General features: G+C 38.8%; 1 protein-coding gene across 6 annotated transcripts in view; it reads left to right on the top strand.

The window, feature by feature from the left end:
* The window catches only part of LOC149197187 (Molecular chaperone Hsp40/DnaJ family protein), a 259,324-nt gene that overhangs the window by 120,066 nt on the left and 112,279 nt on the right, over nt 1-26,979 (top strand). For all 6 annotated transcript variants that reach the window (XR_016254743.1, XR_016254744.1, XM_089405755.1 and 3 more), the window contains one exon: nt 7,414-7,574. Coding sequence is in view for 4 of the 6 variants with exons in the window: in XM_089405755.1 (XP_089261881.1) it covers nt 7,414-7,574 (161 nt within the window). In the remaining 2 variants the exon portion in view is untranslated. The remainder of the gene's footprint in view (nt 1-7,413; nt 7,575-26,979) is intronic.

Raw genomic sequence — 26,979 nt, 5'->3', positions numbered from 1 at the left:
GTTTGCGCCTCCCGGGGCATTTGTTTGGCTGGAGTATGTGTTGTTAGGAGTCGTTTGTGTAGCTGGCCTATTGTTGAAGATTACAATCATGCTTAACATTAAGTCTTCATGTTACTGGTAGTTTCATCTCAATGGCAGATGCGCTGATACATTTTGAATGATCGAGTTGTGACACAATATCTGATAATTGCAAATTGGCATCGTTGGTTTTATATGAAAGAGAACAGTATTATGAATGGAATTGAGAGTCCAAATACGTCTGTTCTACGTTCTTCGGCCTTTTGGTGGACGCAGTGCTTTATGCTGTTGAGGGTATTTTTTTTGGACTTAGTATACTGCGATATTCTATACTTTAACATTGTGCAGATGAATGCAAATTGATATTTGAGTTTGCTGTCCAGTCACATCAGAACTATATTTTTTTTCTATTAAGAGTAAAAGTTTTGCAGCAGAAGTTTTTTTGCTACAGTATGCATTCAATCATATCCATGGTGGGAATAGTTCTCACTGGCAAGGAGAACTATCCTGAATGGTCCCGGATGATAAAACACACCCTCATTTTCAATGAGTTGTAGAAAGCAGTGTGTTGGAGACGGAGACAATGAACCAGTACAGCCTACCTCAGACAAAGAGCTCGTCATTTGGGAAAACAAGAACATCAAAGCTTATGCATTAATCACAACATCTATAAATGAAGAGGTGAGTCGCCATATTTCGTCATATTCAACTGCCTTTGAAGCCTTACAAAAGCTGAAAGAACTCTATGACTCACATTCTACACTTGAAGTTGTTCAACTCATGATTAAACTCTTCACTCTTGAACTGCAAAATAATGATCCTCTTGCTCTTGCATCTGAAGTAAAGTCTATAATGCATGATATCAAATCCACTAAGGTTGAATTGGATATTCCTCTTATCGCTTTTCTCAAGGCACTTTATCCTACTTACTCCAATTATCTTGAGTCATTGCAAACAAATGGAAATCTCAAAGATATAACCTTTGACTCTCTTGTGAAAAAGTTTGCTGAAAGAGAGAAAGCTTTTGGAAAGAAAACAACCCCTGAATCTTCTGAAGAGGCTGTGTGCCTTGCTCATAAAGAAAAGCATCCTGCTTAAGATTCTACAAGAGGAAGAGGTGATCAAAGAGGAAGAGGAAGATATTTCAGAGGCAGGGGGGCAGACATTCTCAAGGAGAAAACACAGATTTACACTGCATACGCTACAAAAGAAATGGATCACATGATGCCTCTACATGCAAGCTACCATGGGACAAAATTGAGTAGAAAAGAAACCAACAGAAAGGTAAAACTGATGATATAGACAAAGGTAAAGCCCCTGAATCTGCTCACTATGTTGTGGCACAATGTAACATTGGAGTAAATGAAGATTTATTTAATTCTTCACTTTCTTCTTGGAAAAATGATTGGTTGCTTGATTCAGGAGCAACCTGCCACATGACTCATAGAAAAGATTTTTTTGAAGATTTCACTGACAATGTTGATGGAGCAGTGTACTTTGCAGATCAATAAAAAATCAAGCCATCAGGGCTTGGCACAATCAGGTTTAAACTGCCTGGTCTTCCAGACTTTCTTCTGCATCATGTTCTATATCTCCTACAGCTCAAAAGAAACTTGCTGTCCTTGGTCTACATCCGCTAGCAAGGTCACTCCATTCATATGTTTGATGGAAAGCTTGAGGTAAGAAAAGCATCTGACCACTCATTTGTCATGAGAGGAATAGAAGAAGAAAGGCTTCTCAAACTGCAAGGAACCTCTACTCATGCACAACATTTCTCATACAATTCTCATCATGAAGAAGGTACACTTCCATCAAGTTTATTATGGCATGCTAGATTTGGACATTTGAACTATGGCAGTCTCCGTTTGTTGAAGAAAAATGGTGTTGTTGGTTTGCCTACAATTCATAGGAAACTTAAGCAATGTGATGCTTGCATTCTAGGAAAGCATAACAAACAGTCTTTTTATGATTCACATTCAAGAGCACAGAAAAATTGAACTCATTCATTCAGATTTATGTGGTCCAATGTCTGTTCCTTCTGCAAATGGAAATAAATATATCATGACATTTATTGATGACTACACCAAAATGTGTTGGGTTTATTTATTGAAGAACAAATCTGATGCTTTTCAAACATTCAATAATTTTCATAAATGGATTGAAAATGATGCACAATCTCATATTGGGTCTATTCGCACTGATAATGGAAAATAATACACATCAAATGAATTTGAAAACTATCTTCGCCAACATGGGATCAAACATCAAACAATTGTGCCTTATAATCCCCAACAGAATGGTGTAGCTGAAAGAATGAATAGGACAATCTTAAATATGGTACGATCCATGCTCTTCTTAAAAAAGGTAAAGATAATGTTTTGGGCTGATGCTGTTCTATGTGCTGCATATATAAAGAATAGATGTCCATCTAATGCCATAAGAAACAAAACTCCATATGAAATGTGGTATAGACATGTTCCTTCGGTAAAGCATCTCAGGGTCTTTGGTTCCACCTGTTATGCCTTGATACCAAAGGTACATAGAAACAAACTTGGTGCTAGAAGTCGTAAGTGTATCTTTCTGGGATATTCAAACACCTCCAAAGCATACCGTCTCTATGATGAAGTAAATAAAAAGTTTGTTCTATCTAGAGATGTAATTTTTCTTGAATCATCCAAATCTGACAATGTTGTTGAGTGGCAACTTGATCGCTTGGATAGATTCGCAAAAGCAAAATCATTTCAAGAATTTGATAATTAGATTCCACATCTTGAAGGGGGGATTCCTATACTAGATCAACATGTGGAATCTTCTTCTGAAGAACACTCTCCCCCACATGAAACTCCAACAACGGATGATGCTTTAAGTGATGTAATTGATAGAATTGGGAGACTCAATCTTGATTCAGTCCCAACTCAATCAACGGAGCAGCCTGGACCATCTGGGAAAGGTCCCCCAAAGTGGCTTACAAAGACACTTGAAAGTGTACATTTGATGAAGTTGGAAAGATAGGGACCAGAAATTCAAACCGGCAAAATGGAGGTGATGTAGATGACTCTAATTCAGCTGTTGATATGGATATTTCTTATGATTGTGAATTGAACTTGTCTACAGATTTTGAACCAACTTCCTTCAAAGAAGCTGCTTCTCATGATGAATGGAAAGAAGCGATGCAAAAGGAGTATGATGCCCTCATAAAGAATGGCACTTGGACGCTGATTGATCCTCCATTAGGAACCAAACCAATTGGCTGCAAGTGGGTCCACAAGAACAAGTATAAAGCTGATGGTTCACTTGACAAGCACAAAGCTAGGCTTGTGGCAAAAGGTTTTGCACAGAAGGAAGGGGTCGATTATGAGGAGACTTTTGCCCCCACAACAAAATGGGCTTCCATCCGGACACTCTTTGCACTAGCAGCTCAGAACGGTTGGAAAGTCCATCAAATGGATGTAAAAACTGCTTTCTTGAATGGAGATCTAAAAGAGAATGTTTTTATGCCCCAGCTTGAAGGATTTGCTGTGAAAGGACATGAACATAAAGTATGCAAACTTGTGAAGTCCTTGTATGGCCTCAAACAAGCACCGCGAGCCTAGTATGAAAAACTAACTGAGCATCTTCTGAAACTCAATTTCAAACATTTTGATCTTGATGATGCGACTTTATTTGTCAAGAAAGTTGGCAAAACAGTTGTATATCTTGTGGTATATGTAGATGATCTTTTGATGACAGGGAACAATGAAAGCTACATTGCATCCATAAAGAAGGAATTGGGGAAAAGTTTTGAAATGACTGATTTGGGCTATGTTTATTGCGATCTTGGCATTGAAGTAACCCAACATCCAAAGTCCATATTTCTTTCTCAAAAGAAATACATTGGAGATTTGTTGAACATGTTTGGCATGACAGAGTGCAATCCTCTTACTATTCCAATGGAACAAAACTTAAAGCTCACATCTATTGAAGGAAAAGAATTTGAGGATACAACAAAGTATAGACAGCTTGTAGGAAGTCTCAACTACCTAACTACTACCAGACCAGACATTTCGTTTGCTGCAAAAAGAGTTCTAAGGGAACTCACGACTTTGGAATCAAGTATACACAGGTGGACGACTTCATTTTGATTGGATACTCTGATTCAGAGTTCGATGGAGACAAAGAAACTGGGGTATCAACTTCAGGATATGCTATGAGTCTTGGATCAGGAGCTGTCTCCTGGAGATCACGCAAACAATCAGTCCCAATAGATTCCACAACAGAAGCAGAATACGTGGCAGCAGCTGAAGCAACAAAAGAAATTGTATGGCTCAGGAAAATTCTTGAAGATTTGCAGGTAAAACAAGTACAATCAACTCCACTCATGATTGACAATACCTCTGCAATAAAGTTGGCCAAGAACCCAAAGCTCCATGATCGAACGAAGCACATCAATACTAAATATCATTTGATTCAACATCATGTTGAGACCAAAACAATCCATCTCCGTCATTGTTCCACAAATGAGCAAATTGTAGACATCTTCACCAAAGCGCTTGGAAGAGAAAAACTTGAACGATTCAGAATAATGCTTCGACTCACCAACATCCCTTCAGATTAAGGGGGGGAATGTTGACACCTAATCCTTGTGATTGGGTGAATTTATGTAAATAGATAAATAGGAAATATGAACAGTCATCGGGAGACGAATTGAACAGTCTCTCCCTCATGTATATAATGAAGACCTACCTGATGGAATAGAACAGTCGAATCATTTTTGCCTTATGGAGTTACTGCTTGGCCTGACAGAAAGTAATTATATTTCTGAAATGTAATAATTTTCTGCTAAATTTCAGAGAACTAAAATTTTCTGCCAGTATTAATCTTGTTTTCAATTAGATCAATGAAAAATGTAAGGGTTTAGAGGATGTGCACCAGTCATCCCTTAGGGGCTTGAAGACACCTGAAGATATGCTGCCCGAATCACTGAAAATCCTCAACTCTGAATTTTTTTTGTGAAAAACTTTGTTAAATTTTTTTTTGGGAAATTTTTGGAAAAAATTTAGGAAAAATTAGTGAGAGAATTTTGGTGAAAGAGGGGAGGCCATAAGGCTGAAAGAGAGGTCGAGAAAGAGGCTGGAGATGGCCAGTGCAGGGCCTCAAGGCCCTAAAAAAGTTTTGCCCATGATTTTCTTGAAATTTATCTTTAACCTGCAAAAAAAATGGAGATGCCCTCTGGGGCTTAGATCTATCTCCAGAATCCACAAAAATCACCTGCAATTTTTAGATCTGTTCTTGTACAAATAAAAGATAGAAAAAACCCCAAAGCATGTATATACAAAAATATGAAATATCCAAAACCCCAATGAATTAAAAAAAATTGATATTTATAAATCTACAATAATATTCTATATATCTAATAGATCTGCAAATCAAAGCCTTCTATTAGCCAGATTTAAACAATTTTTGTACAATATTTAGAAATAAATTTGAAATTTTAAAGAGGCACAAGCCCAAGAAAAACCCTGCAAGTAAAATATTCTATAAAATGACTTCAAAAATTAAAAAGATAGTGGGCTCTTTTAGATTTTGTAAACTGAGAGTCAGTTGGTCCAGCTGAGGACTTCCCCAAATGCCCAAATTCTGAATGATAACTTCTGCACACTTAAATCTGCTTGTTAGATTAATAGAGATTTAAAAAATGATCATAAAATTATCAAGAAATAGAGATACCTGCTACTTCTATCAAATTAAAATGATATTCTAAAAAACCCAGAAATTTGTGCAAGATACCTGTACACAGATCAATCCTCAAAGGCTATTAACCAACAAATGCAAATAAAACAACAAAGTATTAAGAACAATATTACCACATAAATCTGAAAGAAGAATACCACGATTTGAAACCCCAAAGTCTTTGCGTTTTGTTAACCAAAAAAAAAGTTACAAGAGCTTTTTTAGAGCAAGTACACGATTCGAAAATCGGATCAAATAATGGAGAGAGGCCTCTCATTTATAGGAAAATTTTCCAATGGCTAGTTGGCTTGATCCCTGTTAAAGCAATTTCAACCGTTGATGAAAAACAAATGATCTTTTAATCAGCACCGTTGAAATAAAGTTACTTTTTGAAGAAATTCGAATTTCACTTTTAATTAACTCAAAAATGATTATTTTGAGTTAATTGCCGCAAAAAGTTGACTTTGACTTAACTACTATGGCCCAAAGGTTTAAAATATCTTGAAATTTTCAATATTCTCTTGGCTTGAGACTTCAAAAAATTAAAAACTTTAAAACCCACGAATTTTAAATGTTGGAGAATTTGATTTTTCGTAGGACCTAAATTAATTAAATTTCTGGTTTTAGCATTTTAATTTATTTTAGCCAGAAATTTTAATTAATTGACTCATTAGGGGATTATTAATTTTTCCAACCCTCTAATATTTAGTCATGGTGTCTAACTATGAGGCACCATGCACTAATTATTTTTTATATGAAATATTACATTTTTAACCCATTAAGGGGGAACGCCCATTCATTATAAACCCTCAATAATTACCCATTTCTGCGACACAAAATATGATCTAGTAAACTAAGTGACTTATATTAAAATAATCTAACCAAATAGTTAGAATTATTCCCAAATCACTTTTAGAGAGACTCGATAAATAACACTAGGATTCATTTAAAATCCCGACGACAAAATCCACCCTAGCTTTGGGGTGAGGCTGGAGGGAAAAGCCTGCCGATCATCTGTGTTTAGAAACACACATGAATCAGTGAGACTAAAAACCTCCTAGAATAGAAATCATCATTAGAAAAATAAATTTACCTAGGTTGTTACATACATCTGTCTTACTAGGATCATTTACATTACAAAATGCAAAATGGGTTTACAAAACTCTAGTGTACATATAGCTGATAATGATGAATCTGTGGATCATCTGAGTGCTTGGACATGATGAAAATCCATGCGCGAAAAGATGTATAGCTATGGGGTAGTTGACATGGAGTGGTCAACAGTCCTTTTGTTAGGATGTGAATCTTCACTCATCGTTAATTTTTATTATTTGTATTTATAGATATTTATATTTATTACTGCAACCATGTTGAGTTTAACCAAGATTGCACTTGTGTTTAGGGATTTACCACATGAAGCGCAGGTTTGGGTGATCATATGCAGCAAATGTAAAACACATATTTGATCAAGTTTAAATTTTCTGCAACCAATTTCTGTTTTCTGACTGGAAGGCAGGGTGTTCGAGTTAGGTTCAAAATTTAGCAACTTGGATTATTATTTGGTCATTTCTTCTATAGAAAAACATGTATTTAGTATCATGTTCAATGATGATTATTATCATAAGCGGAAGGATTTTCTTTTATAAACATGAACTGATCTTGACATTTCTTTGTTATGTTCAACAGGTAAAGACAGTAGAGGGAAATTCAGAACTTCAGGTTCCCCCAGGCACACAGCCTGGGGATGTGATTGTGCTTTCAAAGTTAGGAGTACCCAAGCTAAACAAGCCATCTGTTCGTGGGGATCATCTGTTCACTGTGAAAGTGATCATACCTACTCGGATCAGGTTCATATTTTATATGAATATGCAATGTGTCTTATTATTTGTGCCATTTGCAGCATTGCTGTATATTTTGATGTTGTTGGGATAACTTGAGATCATTGTTGTATACTGAATTATTTTGAAATCTGTATATCAAAATATAAAAGTAGAGGTTTTATTCAGAAAAAATGTTATCTGGTTTTTATAATATGTGGAGGGTTGACTCTCCATACCTAAAACCTTATTAGAAAAGAGAGGCAAATAGGTACTCTAGCTATTATGTCTGCACGCATATCGAACCAATTATGGGAATTTTTATGTTAATGCATACATTGCCAACTAAGTAGATGATGCTTGCTCCTATAGGATTTGTTAGAATTTTGATGTCAATTTGTTTAATCTGAGTATTGATCCATTGTATGTGATCGGTAACCCCTGAGGGTGATGATTGTGGCCTGAATGGTGGTTTCTGACATGTATTGTATGTCATACCTGGTTTGAGCCTCAAGGCACCATCATTTTGGTTATATCTAGAGACAAGTTTCTTTGTAGAGTTGTGACAATTCAAATCAATGATGTGTATATAATGCAAATTAGTTGGGGTTAAGGGCTCCTCATCGTATGACAGTGCACCAACCAGATTTTGTACATCAGAACTGTTCCTTGAATGTCATGACTCAGCTCAACACCAATTAGCCAACAACCTAGATTGAATGCTGGATGACAGTAGTCTCAAGTCAGATGACTGTGATTCGTGAAGTTCTAACTCTCTAACAGGAATGTTAGAGTGACATCTGTTACCGGTGAACCTGCAGATGGTACCTGACAGTAATGGAGCATGATTAAATGCAGCGGTCTTCATATGCATAATAGTCCTTGTAGCACTGTACAGTTTTGGCTCTTTAAATTTATCTTTGTACATAGCTACTTCTTGCTCCCAATTGAGGGTCATTCTGGTTTATTCAGTTGGAGATGCCTTTTTAATATGACAGTTGATTTTGTCCTTTCATAATGACTGCCCCCAACTAGACTATAGTCTATAGTTTGGCAGAGTATCCCTACTATTGTACTAGCATTTTGTTGTAACTTTGTACTTCATTCTTTGATTAATGTTTATAGCTTTGTACTTTATTTTTGATTAACGTTAGTGTGAAGCTAGGGCAGGACGAATATCAGTGTTATACGTTACTGTAGATGATCTTTGTATTGTCTCCTTTAACTCACACTCACACATTAACATCTTAACCTTGAGTTTCTCCGGAAATTCTTGGCTGTCACCATTATCACCCGGAAATTCATTCCATCAAAACTAGAAAGAGGTTGGATAACTGCTAGGAATAGAGCCAAATGCCACCTTACTCTAATGATTTCTTTCTTTGGGTTGGTACTTTTCCAATCATGGGGGGCTTTCCTAATTGTTCTAAAGGAATAAAACATGGTTCTGATGGGGTTAATATGACCTTAAATTAGAAAACTAAGCTGCTTTATAAATTAACTAAATCAGAAAGCTGCAATTCAAATGTTAGGACAGCAAAGCTAGAATGCCCATATAATGCTATAGATGATAAAAACTTGTATGGAAATCCACTAATAAGTGACAATCTCCTGATGTGATAATCAGCAAGCAAAGACACCCAAAAATGATGAGGAAACACTATGTAAATGCAGTATTTGATTCCATGGGATGCCTAGATGAATGCAAATTGAAAATGTGTGTTAAAATTTGGGTACCAGAGAACAAGTGGTTCCCTAAGGCTTTGATCTTTGGCCTAGGGAAAAGTGTCCAAATTTATTTTTTACTTTTCTCTTAAAGTGACTTTATAAGTGGTAAAGTCAGTTTAATTTAAAAGTGACTTTATAAGTGGTAAAATTACGTTCTAATTTAAAAATGACTTTATGAGTGGTAAAGTTACATTCTAATTTAAAGGTGACTTTATTAAAGTGAATGAAGAATTAGAAAGTGAAAAAGTGACTATGGAAATGAAAGGCTAAGTGAGTCTTTATTTAAATGGGTGAGTTAAAAAATAGAAAGTGAGAATTAAATGCACATTTACTTTTATCCCTAGGTCTAAATGAATGTCAGCCATTAGATCTTAGGGTAACCCAAAAGGTCATTTGGAGATTAAAAGGATAAGAGAAGAGGAAAATATCAATTCATTCTTTCATGAGCATTTGAGAGAAAGAGAAGAGAGAGCAAGGAGAAAATTTATGAGCAGTGAGGAAGTGAAGGAGAGCAGCAAGAAGACATTTCAACAAATCTGGGTAGCAACATTTATTGGCACGCATCCCAAGGAAAAACTGTACAGTAGGAGGCATAGAAATCGAGGAAGAGGGATGAGTTTTGGGCATGTTTTTCGAAGTTGGCCGTATAACATTTAATGTTGTTTTATTGCTGTAAAAATTTCTGTTTTCGCTGTTTGCTAATTGGCACGATATTTGAGGCGGAGTTCAAGCACGAAAATCGAGATAAGTTGTAATTTGTGGTTGCTGCAATTTTTATTGTGTATTTCAGTTTCTCTGTAAAAGCATTTTTAGAAATAAAGAAGAGCTCTCAAATTGGTTTTCTCCAAGAGTTGTAGGGGGGTTTTGTAGGGTCGCATTGACAAAAAATCACTGTGTTATTTTTCTGTGTGGCTGTCATAATTTCAGTGTTTTATTTATGCAATTTTAGCAGTTGTGAAATCTCTAAATTTGTGTTTTCAGAAAATTATTGTCATTTTCAAATTTTAGAATTTTTATCATGCTTGGATTTAAAACTAAATGCATGGAGTGATAAGGAAAACTGATAACTGGAGTGGGGGTTGAAATTTCTTCATGGTATCAGAGCTTGGTTGGCTGAAAAGTGTCGTTTGGGACAACAAAGTGAAAATTACAGCGCGCTGATTTTTACACAGTAAACAGAAACCTTTACCACAGATTTGAAAATTTCAGTTTGGTAGGACAGTGAAACATGTCTTTGGGTTTGAGAGTTGAAGACAGGCTGGATGGGCAGACCAAATACAGTGCATGGAAGGAGAGAATCCAGAGCATCTTTGAGGAAATAGAAGTCTGGGGCATTATGGTAAATACCACACAGAACCTAGTGGTAGTACCTGTTGACCCTGTACAGTTGGCACAGTTTAACAAAAATAATGCTAAGGCAAAAAGATGATTCTGGAAGGAATCAAAGATCATGTCATTCCTCAAGAGAGAGGAAAGAATTATGCACATGAGATGTGGACAACCTTGACCAGTCTTTACTAGAGCTCAAATGAAAACAGAAAAATGGTCCTAAAGGAGAAACTGGAGGCCATTAAAATGGCTAAGGCTGACAATGCTACAACATACCTCACAAAGATCACTTCGGTGGGAGATGAGTTGGCAGCCGTGGGTGAGATCATTGCACCCACTGAGTTGGTGAGAATTGCTTTGAATGGTCTTCCCAAGACTTGGGAGATTTTTGTGGATGGCATTGTTGCACGGGAAAACGTTCTCAATTGGGAGAGGTTGTGGGATGATTGCATTTAGAATGAGATCAGAAAGAACCATCTTGGGGCAGCCAAACAGGTGGAGGATGACAATGTGGCATTGTTAGTAAGAGGCAAGAAGGGCAGAGCAAAGAAGCAAGCTTCCAACAGTGGAGGCAAAGGCAAAGGTAAAGGCAAGCAATAGAACAAGGAGAAGGACTCTTCCAAAGTCAATGTTGGAATTGTCAAAAGTTGGGACACTATGCTGTTTTGTGTCCGGAGAAGAAGAACAAGAAAGAGAAAGACAAACCCATGGTAGCTTTTGCAGAGATAGAGAGCTTCTCAGAGAGATTTGATCGAGAGTTTGGGTTCATAGCTTGTGAGGTCACTAGTGCAGGATCACCTGCCATACAGGTTCAGAGGGAGTGTGCATTCCTCGCTACTAGCAGAGCATCTTCTAGCATTTGGTATGTTGACAGTGGCGCTTCTCGCCACATGACAAGAGCCAGAGAGTACTTCTCAGAGCTTTCAGAGGGTGATACTGATATGGAGGTAGTACTTGGTGATGACAACATTGTTAGAGCAGTCGGTGTGGGGACATTAACATTTGATAGGGGACCTAAACCTCCCTTGAAAGTGTCAGATGTTCTATATGTGCCTAGAATGAAGAAGAACCTGATATCCGTCTTAGCACTTGAGGATATTTACAGGGTAAGTTCCTCAGAAAGAACACCAAAAGGACACCGCTCACAACCAGATCTCAAGTCAATACACCAGTATTTTTGACGTGGTTAAAACCCTCAAAGAGGAAAACAGTCCACGGCCTGAGCCAACGTGGCCACTTCAGGCAATTTATTAATCAAAGAATGAAAATTTACATAAGCTTTCTCTCATAGACGGATTACCCGAACAATGACCCTCCATGCGCTTTAAATAGAACTCATGGACCAATCGGGTGTTAAGCCACGGATCAAGTGTCAGTAATACCGAGGAGAGAGTGAACCATCGGATCACTACATATCGTGACCGTCGGATTGTAAGTTACAAAATGTACAACGGTAAAGAAACACACTTTACCTAACTCTATACCTAACTCTATACTAGACCAAGTTGAACTTAACTATTTCCTATGTGTCGGAATATCCTAACAGAGGGTATGATGTGTTGTTCAGGAGAGGGCAGGTGCTTATATATCCTGGGGGAACTCCAACTTCTTCAGCTAGAGAGATTGGTGTGCGCCATACCAAGGTGTACAAGTTCTCATTCCAGCCCCTGATGACATTGAGTAGCAGCGCCCGAGACAAGACCAACAACAGATCTAGCAGTTTAGAGTTGTGTGATTTTTGGCACCGTAGGATGGGGCACATGTATCATGGGGCCTTGAGTACATTGTGGGAGATCACCATTGGTGTGCCAGATTTCAGTTCTGATCACCTTGATGTATGTAGAGGATGTGCTATGGGGAAGTTTGCAAGATCCCCTTTTCCCAGCAGTGACATAGAGCGACTGAGATCATTGTTTTAAAAAACGGCCGTTTCGATACCGAAACGGCCGAGTTGATCCTTGCCGATACCCTCAGCCATGACTCGGCCTTTGAAACGGTACGTTTGGCCGAGTCACAAAAGGCCGGCCCAGAACACGTTAAAAAGCAATTTAATATTTTTTAAATGGATTTTTAAGGTGATTTCTGATTGGTTTGGACTCCAAGGTGTTATATGAATTTGCTAAATGTCATTTGGGGTCCATTCCCCCTCCCAAACCCTATTTAACACACTCAAATGCTCTCTATTATTGATATGCTATTCAAATTTCATGGTAATGTTAAATTCTTAAAGTAAAAGTGACATTCTCCTTAATCTTCATTTTCATCCTTTTACTTAAATTTTTAACATTACCATGAAATGACTCAGGATGTTTGAGAGTGGTTTCGGCCTCATTGGATTTCATATGGAGAAAGTAGAATTTTAGATTTCATTCAAAATCCAGCAGACTTATCAGTTTTTCAGGATTTCAGGATTGGAGGATTGCAATGTTTCCATTGAATTTTGTCATGTATTAGGGTATGGAACTCTTATTTAATCAAGAACACCAATCCCTCTATGTACCTTGATGTTAGTGACATTGGTTGTCGAACTCCTCTGGGATTCGCTCCCAAACCAGGAGCTTCTGAAAATGTCGCTCCCACTCCCATTTTCGCTCCTGCTCCCAAGTAACACAAAGAAGAGAAACCGTTTGGATAAAAAACGGTTAAATGATCTAGTTTATGTCCAATACAACCTCCGGCTCAGACGAAACCATTTGCTGAACAAAAGACCTGATTCAGATCCTACTGTGTTGGAAGACATTGATCCAACATGAGATTGGGTAGTGGAGAGTCGTCCAACAGAGTTTGATCTTGATGAGGATCTTGATTTAGATTTAGATATCGAGACATCAATTGAACTTGAACATGCTGTTCAATTGAATGCAGATCCCAATCCACCATCCTCAGTCTCACAGGCAACAAGGACTCCAGTTGTAGGTGTGTTTGGAAACATGAATGAAAATATCTAAAATTATGTTTAAAATCTTTAAAATTATGTTTTTTTATAAAAAAAATAAATATTTAATGTATTTTTTACAACGACCGAGTCATTGAAATCGAGCCGGCCGAGTCATTACCGTTTCGGAGTCGGAGTCGGAGTCGATCCTCGGCCGAGTCGGAGTCGGAGTTGGAGTCTTAAAACATTGACTGAGATCCTTGACTTGATACATACCGATGTGAGTGGTCAGATGTCTCATGTATCATTGAGTGGCTATGAGTAGTATGTTTTATTCATTGATGACCACTCCAGGAAGACCTGGATTTATTTCTTGAATACCAAGAGTGAGGGCTTCAAGCGGTTTCAAGAGTTCAAAGCTCTTGTGGAGACCCAGACAGGTAGGAAGATCAAGGTCCTCAGGTCGGACAATGGAGGGGAGTATACCCTTGGTGAGTTTGTTGATTTTTGTGCTGAGGCAGGCAATAGAAGGGAGTTCACAGTTACTTACAACCCGCAACAGAATGGGGTTGCAGAGAGGAAGAATAGAACCATTGCAGGGGTTGCCAAAACCATGCTTCATGATCAGGGGTTACCTTTATTTTTGTGGGCAGAGGCCCGCAACACTGCTGTGTACTTGCAGAACAAGAGTCCACATCGTGCCTTGGGGAATGTGACTCCGGAGGAGGCTTTTTTTGGGAAGAAGCCTGATGTTGGGCACTTTCGTATCTTTGGGTGCCTTACATATTCCTATGTCCCCAAGGAGAACAGGACCAAGCTAGAGCCCACTGCAAACAAGGGCATCTTTGTGGGTTATAGCGAGACCTTGAAAGCTTATCGAATTTATATTCCTGCGCAAAGGAAAGTGGTTGTCAGGCAGGATGTGAAGTTCGAGGAGGAGAGAGCTTTCAGGAGGTCATGGGAGTTAGAGTATCCAGAGTCACCAGACCCTCAGGAGCAGTTGAGTCAGTCACAGGGATCCAGTGGTCAGGGATCAAGAGGTACATCGATTACAGTGTCAGGTCCATCAGTGAGCAGTGGCTCTCAGAGTCAGGTGGGTGGTTCTTCGGGCAGCATGCAGGGCAGTCCATAGAGCAGTTCACAGGGTAGTCCACTAATGGACAGTTTGCACAGTGCTTCAGCATCTACAGGCACAGATTCAAGCATGAGGTCAGTTGGTAGGACTTCAAGAGTTCAGGCTTCTGATGATGATGAGGATTCTTTCACTTTGGTAGGAGAAATATGCTCAGGGAAGAGGAAACCCAAGTGGCTTTAAGATACCTTGCGTGAGGCCACATCAGTTGCTAGGCCAAAGAGACAGGTTAGAGAGAGTAAATCACCTGAGTGGTTCTGTAGTTACATGGCATTGGTAACAAGCATTCTTGACTCCGAGCCTTCTAGTTATGAGGAGGCAGTTAGCCAACAGGTCTGGAGAGAGACCATGATGGAGGAGTATTCTTCTATTATGAAGAAGTAAGAACAATGTTTGGGAGGTAGTGCTAAGGCCTGAAGGTAAATCAGTTGTTACTTTCAGATGGCTCTACACGATAAAGCACGCTGCAGATGGTAGGATCGAGAAGTTCAAAGCTCGATTTGTGGCGAGAGGGTTCTCACAGGTAGAGGGAGTTGACTATGAGGAGATCTTCACTCCCGTAGCTCGGTATACATCTATTCGCTCCTTTATATCGATTGCAGCAGAGATGGGTTAGAAGATCCACCAGATGGATGTGAAGACCATATTTCTCAATGGCTTCATTCAGGAGGAGGTTATATTGAGCAACCGCAGGGCTTTGAGGTGCATGGGAATGAGTCCCATGTATGCAGATTGAGAAAGGCACTCTATGGCCTGAAGCAAGCTCTTAGAGCTTGGTACTCTAGGATTGATACATACTTGCAGCAGTTGGGTTTCACAAAGAGTGAGACTGATCCGAACCTATACTTCATCGTGGTGGGTGAGGAGCCTCTCATTCTGGTGTTGTATGTTGATGACTTGATCATCACTGGTGTAGAGAGACTCATTGAGGGTCGCAAGAGAGATCTTACTTCAGAGTTTGAGATGAAGGATATCGGCTTGATGCATTATTTTCTGGGATTGGAGGTGTGGCAGGAGGAGGGGCATTTCTTCCTGGGACAATGGAAGTACATTGTGGATATTCTTAGCAGATTTCACATGGAGGACTGCAAACCCATGTCTACACCTATGGTCACTAACTGGAAGAAGCTTCACGCTTCTAATTTCGAGTTGGTGGATCCTACTCTATACAGACAATTGATTGGTTGTTTGATGTATTTGGTCAACACTCGACTAGATATATGTTTTGCAGTTAACACTATGAGTCAGTTCATGTGTGAGCCCAGGAGAGTGCACTGGGTGGCTGCAAAACACATTCTTCGTTACTTGCAGGGGACTGTGGATTTTGGTCTGGATTATAGACAGGATGATGGAGTGAGACTGGCAGGGTACATAGATTCAGATTGGGCAGGTTGTGCTTTAGATAGGAAGAGTACTTCCAGGTGTTGTTTTGGGTTGGGTTTGGCAGTTGTGTCGCGGGTTAGCTGGAAACAACAGTCAGTTGCATTGAGTTTAGCTAAGGTAGAGTATATGGTTGCTAGTTTGGCTAGTTGTGAGGCCATATGGCTTCGCAAGATGTTGTTTGGTCTATTTGGTTAGGCATTGAGACCTTCAGTAATTTACTGTGATAATCAGAGCTGTATAAAAGTCACAGAGAATCCAGTTTTTCATGACAGGTCAAAGAATATTGAGATCAAGTATCACTTCATTAGAGACTATGTCCAAAAGGGAGATGTCAAGCTTGAGTACATTTCCATAAATGAGCAGGTAGCGAACATTTTCACCAAAGCCTTACCACGGGGCAAGGATGTCTACTTCAAAGACAAGATGGGAGTGGTGAGGAACACTTTCCTCGGTAAGAGAGAGTGTTAAAATTTGGGTACTAGAGGACAAGTGGTTCCCTAAGGCTTTGATCTTTGGCCTAGGGAAAAGTGTCCAAATTTATTTTTTACTTTTCTCCTAAAGTGAATTTATAAGTGGTAAAATCAATTTAATTTAAAAGTGACTTTATAAGTGGTAAAGTTACATTCTAATTTAAAAATGACTTTATAAGTAGTAAAGTTACATTTTAATTTAAAGGTGACTTTATTAAAGTGAATGAAGAATTAAAAAGTGAAAAAGCGACTATGGAAATAAAAGACTAAGTGGGTCTTAATTTAAGTGGGTGAGTTAAAAAATAGATATTGAGAATTAAATGCACATTTATTCTCATCTTTAGATCTAAATGAATCTCAGCCATTAAATCTTAGGATAGCCCAAAAGGTCATTTGGAGATTAAAAGGAGAAGGGAAGAGGAAAAGATCAATTCATTCTTTCATGAGCATTTGAGAGAAAGAGAAGAGAGAGAAAGGAGAAAATTTTTGAGTAGTGAGGAAGTGAAGGAGAGTTGCAAGAAGACATTTCAGCAAATCTAGGCAGCAACATTTATTGGCACGCATCCCAAGGAAAAACCGTACAACAGGAGAAAGGCACAAAAATTGAGGAAGAGGGACAACAAGTTCTTGGCATGTTTTTCAAAGTGGGCTATACAACATTTAATGCTGTTTTATTGCTGTAAAAATATCTGTTTTCGCTGTTTGCTGATTGGCATGATTTTCGAGGCGGAGTTCAACCAAAAAAATCGAGATAAGTTGTAATTTGTGGTTGCTGGAATTTTTACTGTGTATTTCAGTTTCTCTGTAAAAACATTTTTATAAAAAAAGAGCTCTCAAAATGGTTTTTCCCAAGAGTTGTAGGGGGTTTTTCCAGGGTCACATTGATAAAAAATCACTGTGTTATTTTCGTGTGGCTGTCATAATTTCACTGTGTTTTATTTATGCAATTTCAGCAGTTGTGAAATCTCTAAATTTGTGTTTTCAGAAAATTATTGTCATTTCCAGATTTTAGAATTTTTATCATGCTTGGATTTAAAACTAAATGCATGGAGTGATAAGGAAAACTGATAACCGGAGTGGGGGTTGAAATTTCTTCAATGTGTTCTAATATCTCTATAACCTGATACCACATGTGTAGTTTGACAAGGTTATTTAGCCTAAAAACTTAGAAAACACTTAGAAGTAACATCTTGGGTAGAAACAAGTATTCCGTTGTAACTTAGTCTATTCTAACTTGTTTATAATGGAAGATATTCATTTAATTCCCTTTAATTAATGCTTAAAATCAGTGAATTTGATGTGACCAGTGCCTTGTCCATGAAGTGGAGCCTAATGAATGAGTGATGAACATGAGTAGGTAATACATATTATGTGCTTGAATCCCACAAGTTCAATTCCTATAAAAATTGCACTTGAACATAGAATATGGTCACCAAAAGAGTAACTGATTTGAATTTTTATCTTTATTTCAAGGTGTTGAAAGAACAAAATCTTGGATAGGTGTTGTTACCTAGTATCGTGTATGAATATTGCTTTTTCTTAGGGTGGTTCACGTAAACTGAGTGACCGATACATCCATGAGAAAATCCAGGTAGATCGACCCGAAATGATCTACTTGCCAGCCAATCTAGCAAGGCCTAACCCCAAGGGCGTCAAGGAGATTTGACCCCATGACCTCCCGATAGGCGAGGTACTTAGCAATAGGAACTCGACCAACTGAGCTATCCCTTGGGTTTAATTTCCAAGTCATTTCCATCTCACTTGTTTAATTTGAATATTTTTTGAAGACTCCATACCCAAAGTATATTTTAGAGCATTCTTGCACTTTCAGATCATTCAAAGTTCCAAATTTCATCAGGGCTTTTAAGCCCCTTCTCTCTCTCTTCATTCCGTACGTAGATTCCGCAACCCTACAGGGATATTGTAAACATGATGTTAGCATGATGAATAAAGCTATGTAAAAGGCCTAGGTAGCTTGGGACTTTACTATTAAGTGAGTTCACTCTAGGGAGTTTATTTATTTTTTTGGTTTTAACTTAACTAATTATTCATAAACAACACTGAATAACTAATTGAGTTTTTTTTCCTAAATATACACCCAAAGTTGGAGTGCGGCTTGATGGTAGAGCCTTGGCTGAGTGCTAGTGTCTAGAGTCAATGTATATTACCATACTAGATCATTTATAAAATTTCACAGAATTTGATTAGGTCTAGGGGTTATTTTTTAATTATTAAAAATATCCTGCAGGATGGGATTTTTAATAATTTTTTTATGTAAATTGTAATAAGTGATGTCTAGAGAAGTTGAAGGGGTTATGACTAATCAAAATTATACCTCTACACCTCAACTTTCTACTAAGACACGCTTTGAAGGTCATAAAATGTGTTTTATCCCCCAAATCCCACTTCTCCCAAGTCGAGGGGAAAATGCTGCAATAAAATATCCCAGAAAATAAAAAATGGGAAAATAATAAATTATTCCACTTGACAAGTGAGATGGAAATGACTTGGAAATTAAATTCAAGTCAAGAGTGAAGTCAAAGGGTGAGTGGGCACCCACATCATCAAGGAAATTTGCACATGATGAAATTAAACTTGTGGATTAGATTGGGGCACGATTTGGCAGCTCGACTTCGTTGGAGAATCAACACATGGGTGAAGACAAATTATTGAAGATTTAAGTTCATTATGAGTCTATTAGGTCCCTATACTACTAGCGTAACCCCTTATTGTTATTATTACAACCCCCTTATTATATTGTTGTGCCCATGTAGTCCCCATATTGTTATTATTGTGCTCCATAAAAGCCCACTATTGTTATTATTGTGCCCTTACATTATTATTGTTATGTCGTCTCTGATTATATTATGACCCCTTAGACTCCTATATATAGAAAGGAGGTCTTGTCATTTGTATCATCCAAGAATTGTTCATTTGTGTAATGTAAAGGAGGTTGCCACCTCGAAGAGGTTGAATTCTAAGGCATTGATCTATCTTTTTGTGAGCTGGTTTCATAACATTTGGTATCAGTGCTTTGGATTCTAGGGTTTCTTTATTCCAAACAGGTCTTCGTGGCATTTTCGCTATAACTTTTTTCTGCGACATTTCAGAAGCTAAAACAAAAACCCATTTCAGACGAAATCGCGCTGAATCTCTGGTCCAAATTTCTAATCTTGTTGCGCTATATTTTGGAAGATATGATCCAAGGAAGTTAGGGTTTTTGCAAGATCCAGAATTCCATCTCAAACAGGTCATCGTGGCATTTGCGCTATAATTGTTTTTCTATGAAGTTTCAGACTCTAAAATTACAACCCATTTGTGCCAAAAAATTGGTGAAGCTTGGGCCCGAATTTCAGATCTTGTTTTGTTATATTTTCGGAGAGAATCCAAGACATTTAGGGTTTCTGCAGGCTCCCGAATTACATCCCAAATAGGTGACCTTGGGAAAATCGTCATAACGTTCTATTTGAGTATCATATTGAAATTTTGTAAGAAGTTACAGAAAGAGGATGGACTATAGTTTTCTGTGTATTGGTTTTAGGTCCTAAGGTTGAAACAATGACACATGGCACTTCATACAAGTTCGCTCTACTGAACCAGTCTATAATCAGGTCATCGTGGGAGATTTGACATAGCTCTTCCTTGCACAATCCAATCTTGATCAGACTTGCGGGGTTAGAAAGAGGACTTAGAGGGCTACGATATGACAAAATTTCAGAATTTGGAGATTTAAAATTACAGATTTATAGTCGTTTCAAGATCGAGCTCCTAAAATCAAGAAAAGACAATATGAGGAAGTTTGATGGCAAGGATCCGTTAAATTGGATACTATAGATGGAGCAATATTTTGATCTACATGAGGTGCAACTGTTACAAAAAGGTACATATTACATCTTTATATTTAGAACCGAATCAATTTTTATGGTATAAAGGGCTTTGTTCTCGTAAAACACTTGTCACTTGGTCAATTTTCACGGAAAAAATGATAGCACATTATGAGGATACAAAGAGTAACACTTTCTTTAGCCAATTGATAAATCTTGAAAAAACGGGTTCAATGGTAGAGCTCATTGAGGACTTCCAAAAATTGAATATAAGGGTAAATGATATTCCAGAGAAGAAAATTATTGATGTCTTCATAGGGACTTTAAAGGATAACATTCAACATGAGGTTCGTCTTTGGGAACCTGATTCATTGGAAAAGGCATTCAGGTTGGCAAGAAAAATTGAAAGCGAAATTATGGAAACAAGGAATCCCACCACTCACGACTATAATTATGGAAATGTTTTTTCTCCTAGCCTTCCACAACCTACAAGGTTTACACCACAACATTTGGAAGAAGAAAGAGAAAAAGTGCTTTGTTACAATTGTGATAGCAAATACACTGAAGGTTATAAGTGTGTTGAGAAGAAATTATTTTACATAGATTATGAAGAGGAGGCAGAAAAGGATCAAGAAACATCAAAAGAAGATGATATACACCAAGAACCAACCCTAGAGAAAGAAGAAATGAATCCAACCATATCTTGTAAAGCATTGACAAGAATTACCACTCAAACTCTCAAGATAGAAGGACATATCAAGAAGAAAAAAGGTTCAAGAAGTGAAAGATCACATCGAGAAAGAAGAACTGAATCCAACCATATCTTGTAATACATTGGCCAGAATTACCACTCCTCAAACTATCAAGATAGAAGTACATATCAAGAAGAAAAATGTTCAAGAAATGATAGATCACATCGAGCATCAAGAAATGAATCCGACCATATCTTGTAATGCATTGGAAGAAATTACCACTCCTCAAACTCTCAAGATAGAAGGACATATCAAGAAGAAAAAGATTCAAGCAGTGAAAGATCACATCGAGCATCAACAACAAGTTCTCCAACTTTTAAAGGATAAGGCCCCTTTGGTACAGAATCTAATGAAACAATAGGTAGATCAACATCGTAGTGAAAGAAGTTTTGATGTAGGCGATTGGGTATTTTTACGGTTACATCTCAAGCAAGCTATTTATGAGAAGGAAATGTTGGCAATACTACATGCACTTAAGAAATGACGACCTTACCTAATGGGAAGACACATCAAGGTAAAAATGGATCATAATAGTCTTAAATGCTTTTTAGAACAAAGATTATTTTTAGAAGAACAGAAAAAATGGGTCACAAATATGTTGGGTTATGACTTTGAAATCATCTACAAAAAAGAGAAGTAAAATGTTGTTGCAGATGCACTCTCAAGAAAGGATGAGGATGTGGAAGCATTGTTTTGTGCTATTTCTATTATCCAACTGGATTTTATAAACGAAGCAAGGGATGAATGGAAGAAGGACGAAGAAGTGTGGCCACACATTCAAAAGTTGTAGAAGATCCTAATTCAAACAATATTGCCAGAACTTGACGAGGAAGGAAAAATCATATTGGAACCTGGAGCAGTCACAGAAACAAGAACCCGACAGCTACGAAATCGATCAATTTCAGTGTATCTCATCAAGTGGAAGAGCTTATCCATTGAAGATTCCACATGGGAGGACAATAATTTTATACAGAAGCATCAAGAACTACTCAAGTGTTGAGGACAACACTTTTTGAAGGAGGGGCATGTTAGGTCCCTATACTACTAGTGTAACCCCTTATTGTTATTATTACAACCCTCTTATTATTGTTGTGCCCATGTAGTCCCGATATTGTTATTATTGTGTCCCATAGAAGCCTATTATTGTTATTATTGTGCCCTTACATTATTATTGTTATGTCGGCTCTGATTATATTATGACCCCTTAGACTCTTATATATATGAAGGAGGTCTTATCATTTGTATCATCCAAGAATTGTTCATTTGTGTAATGTAAAGGAGGTTGCCCCCTCGAAGAGGTTGAATTCTAAGGCATTGATCTATATTTTCTATCTTTTGTGAGTTGGTTTCATAACAGAGTCTAAAGATAAAACTTTAGAGAGGTGAGTGGGAAGTGGACCCGACCTCACTCCCTCCTCCTTGCTCCACGTATCCTCGCTGAAAGAAGGCTCCATGCGGGAGGGGATACGTGTATCAATCGATATTCTCAAAGGAAAGTCAACACAAAACTTTGGAGATTTGGGAAAAGATGTTATTGATAAGTTTTTGGAGTATTGTCTCCACAATATTTCATCCATCATACACTTGTACACACTTCATTTCAGCATCTATGCATATCCATATGCAACATCTCCTAAAACAGTTTAATGCAAAGATGGAGGGCAAATTGGGGCTCGATTTGTAGAGGTGTCCACACCATAGATCTTTGGCATCTTCTTGTTGAGAATTTCATGGGGATTGCTCTATATCTCTCACCCACCATTTGACACACATGGCACGGCAAGAGGGAATTCGATTTTGCACAAGGAATGAGGGAAATATGATGTGCCACACCTTTTAGATTTTTATTTCTACACTTGGCGTTGGAGCTTTACACTTGGAATTCAAATTTCCCTTGGGATTTCTCCCACTTCTCCACTTGGCATTAGGGTTTCACATTGGATTTTCTCCCATTGGTCCATTTAAATGTGCCTTGGGCTCCTCATTGTATCAGTTCTTAAATAAGCTATTAGGCTAGCGAAACTCTGGCAAAATTTGTAGTGCTTTCATATGAGTAATAAAGCAAAGACTTTGGGGTGTTCACTTTTGGTGTGGTGTTATTCTTCCATTTTTGTGATGTAATATTGTTTCAATTTCTTGTGCTTAATGTTCCACATTTGCTGGTCTTAAATTTGTTAGCTTCATTTGCCTTTATTGGATTAATTAGTCTAAGTTATCTTGCATTGATTTTTGGATTAAACGACCACTCTAGATTGAGGACCACTAGAAGGTTTTTGGTTAACCTATAGCCTCCTTCATTGTGTAGCCTAGTCCCATGTGAATGCTAATGCTCTCTTGAAGTGTGTAGAAAATATAATTTGTTTGAACAAGCTTGAGCGTGGGGTAAGTCTTTGGTTGGTCGAAATCACTCTCAAAGGCAAAGGTGGAAGGACCCACATCGAAATCATGTTTCTCCTAGGGGATGATCCAATGAGTTTGAGAAGGGAGTTTTCCTACCATAGCTCTCTAATACTATCAATTTCAATTTTACTTTTTAAATCTCATATTCTTTTATTGATATGATCTAGCTTTGAGAGCTTGGTTGAAGAGCATAACCTTTCTTTGCTTGTGCAAAATAGGAAATCTACTATTTCTCTTGTGGCTTGTGCTAGTGTTATAATGTGTTGATTTGTGGTAGCATCGGATGTGCTCTAGGCATGAAAATTGGTGGAGAGGCTAAAGCACATGAGATCTCTAAGACCTAGAAATGGTTTGGGCAAATTCCACTCGGTTAGAGAGATATTAAAATAATTAATATTTTTAATGGAGTTCCTATGTTTAAACTTAGGAAAATTAAAATATTAATGGGTATTAATATAAAACTGGGTGGAAATGTTCTAAATGACATGGATCAAGCCAAATCTAATCTTATTCGTTGATTAAAGATTTAATCTCGACTGTTGAAGACTCAACAAGAAAAGTACAAGAGGAGGTTTGAGGGTCAGTTGGAGACACAGCAAGATTGATCAGTCAGTTCGATTTTCTGGAGCAGAGCTTGCTAAGAAAATTCGAACAAGTGATTTGTTGTAGTGAGTACATAGCAGAGAGGCAGGGATAGTGCTTGAGGGTCAGCGCAATGATTGAAGAGGCTGATGCAGAGGAAACAGAAGCTACGCAGAGGCAGCTAGAGACTGCGCAGAGGCTGAGGGGCCTGCGTGGGTGACACAGAAGGCCAGAGAACTGACGCAGAGGGCTAGAGTGCTAACGCGGAGGCTTCATGGGCTGATCTGAAGCTAGCAGGGGCCAAGAGGAAGCGTCGAAAGGATTTTCGTGGGCAGACTAGAGCCGAGAGGTTGAATTTCTGTCTCTGAGAAGAGGTACTATTGCTGTGTAACAATCCCTATTGGGTGAGCCATTTCGTCACTCTAGTTGTACTCAAGAAATCTGCATAATAATAAAACCCTCAGAACTGCTGCACCGGTTTCCTCGCATTGGGTTATTCCGGGGATGATTGTCCAAAAATAACGGTGTCCCTTGTATGTTTGTCTCAATATTTTTCAATTGCTGATCTGTATATGAGTTAACGCTGCATTTGTGTTTCTTTTCAGTATTTATATGTATAAATAACTTGTTAATGGAATAAACAAGTAGGAGAAATAAACTAGATAATGCAATAGGGATTTCTAACGTGTTAGACTTAGAAATTTCAACATGGTATCAGAGCGTTGTAGATCACAGGAGGACTGAAGGCATCAACAATATCAGAAATTTGCAACAGTAGTAGCTGTCCCAAGAGATAGAGCTGCTCCTAAGCAGAAGGCAGCAGAGGAGTGACACAGAGGGCTTGCGTCATCATTTCGAGCTAGAGAGAGGACCAGCGTAGAGGTAGAGAGAGGTAAAAGAGGCTCACGAAGAGTCACGTCATCCTATTCATCCAGGTAGGTTTGATGCAGTTGGCTAGAGGAGCGTTTCAGCCTTTGCTGGGATTGCGCAGAGTTGGAAGTCTCAGTTTCTTCAGGTTCCAGGGCCTAGGGAGCTGTGGGCAGATTGTGGATATAGACACTGGTGGGGTGTTGTTTCTGTCGAAGAAGAACAGTACCTAACAGGACAGAGCCAAGGTAGAGGGAGTCGCTGCCTTGATGGATTTCTGGCCAAGAAATCCAGATCCGGGTTGCAGTTGCAAAGAGGATTGGAGAGGAGTGGTTCGACATTTGGCGAGAAGATTTCTAGCAGGGAAATCAAGACTTAGAGGGAGATTTCCAGGAGGGAAGTCGAAACTTAGAGGGAGTCCAGAAGAGGAGCGGAGATGGCAGTAAACGGATTGAGGGATTAGGATAGGTTGGAAGGGGCTTCCAACTTTGTCATCTGGAAGGCCAGGATCTTGGCAGTCCTGGATAAACATCACATTAAGGGCTTCGCCTTGCGAACCATGGCTATCCTAGTCGACCTAGCGGATAATGAGAAGTATGAGGATGCAATGGCGAGGGCAAAGTGCATAATCCACGATGGGGTCAAGGATCATGTCGTTCCACATATTGCTGAAAAAAACACGACAAAGGAGATGTGGGATACTTTGACGACATTGTATCAAGACAATTTCGTGGAGCGGAAAATGCTACTGGAGAATCAGTTGCGTTCGTATCAGATGCAGAAGGGGGAGCACATAGATCTATACCCTCCTCAGATTGCAAGAGATTCGTAACCAACTTACTTCCATAGGGGCCATGCCGGATCAGAAGTTCATGGTGAGGATCGCCCTGAATGAAGTCTTCGAGAAGTGGAAGACATTTGTCCAAATCATTTTGGGCAGAGCTAATATTCTAGGATGGGAAGAGATGTGGGCAGCTCTTCGCCAAGAAGAGATTAGACGGTTGACTAAGGCGGGGTGTAGTGGGAAGGGAACTCGATTCAAAAAAGAGGAGGATGCAGCTTTAGCATCCACGGGACAACAAGGGAAGAGGAAGAAGAAGGATATCTCCAAGGTGAGGTGCTTCCATTGTGGGGAGTTGGGTCATTATGCATCCCAGTGTCTTATGAAGAAGAACAAGGGAGAGGCTTCTGACTCCAAGGCAGCTCCATCTAAGGCAAAGAAAGAAGTCGAGATTGATGACGACTATGCCATGAGTGCTCCTGCACCTCTAGAGAAGAGGTGGGGAGACATAGAGCTGTAGTCGAGAGGACTACAGAAGGAGGGTAGGATCCTTGAGGTACCCAAACTCTTGGATCATATCCGATAACGAGAGCCCTTAACGACAGTAGCAAGATTACAAATGTTAGGAAGAAGCAAGATGCGATGGAGCAATGAGGCAGTGCTAGAGTGCAGAGGTTTGTAGCAGTGCAATGGGGGTTGCAGCAGTGCGAGAGGCACAGAGGTGTTTGCAGTAGTGCGAGAGGCACAAAGGTGTTTGCAGCAGCGTAGAGGCAACAGAGGGAGCACAGGATAGAAGCAGAGGTAGCTTCAGCATCAGGAGGCTTCCGGACTGACAAGGATGTCAGAATTTGGGTAGATCAGTTACTTACTTCTCGGTAACTGAGTTGTAGTGCAACAGTTAGCAGTGGTAGTGCTATGGGCAACATGATGGAACATGTTGAGAGGGAGCTGCAGTACAGATGTAGCAGTGGCAGTGGCAGGGTCATGGGCAACAGTACAGGAAGCAACAGTGCAATGGATGTTGGGCAACTGGCCAAGCATCAACACATGTACTGATGCGGAAGGATCAATGTGATGTTCAGTGGTGGAGCATTACTAGAGCACATTCCTCGCTACGAGGGAGTGTTGATTGGTGGTAGCATTGGATGTGCTCTGGCCATGAAAATTGGTGGAGAGGCTAAAGCACCTGAGATCTGCAAGGCCCAGAAACGATTTGGGGAAATTCCACCCGGTTAGAGAGATATTAAAATAATTAATATTTTTAATGGAGTTCCTAAGTCAAAACTTGGGAAAATTAAAATATTAATGGTTA

The sequence above is a fragment of the Pinus tabuliformis genome, chromosome 2_2, assembly GCF_031772625.1.
Source record: "Pinus tabuliformis cultivar Carrire ecotype Pingquan chromosome 2_2, CPIR1, whole genome shotgun sequence".
Classification (NCBI taxonomy): Eukaryota; Viridiplantae; Streptophyta; class Pinopsida; order Pinales; family Pinaceae; genus Pinus; species Pinus tabuliformis.
This window is presented reverse-complemented; position numbering and strand designations above follow the sequence as displayed.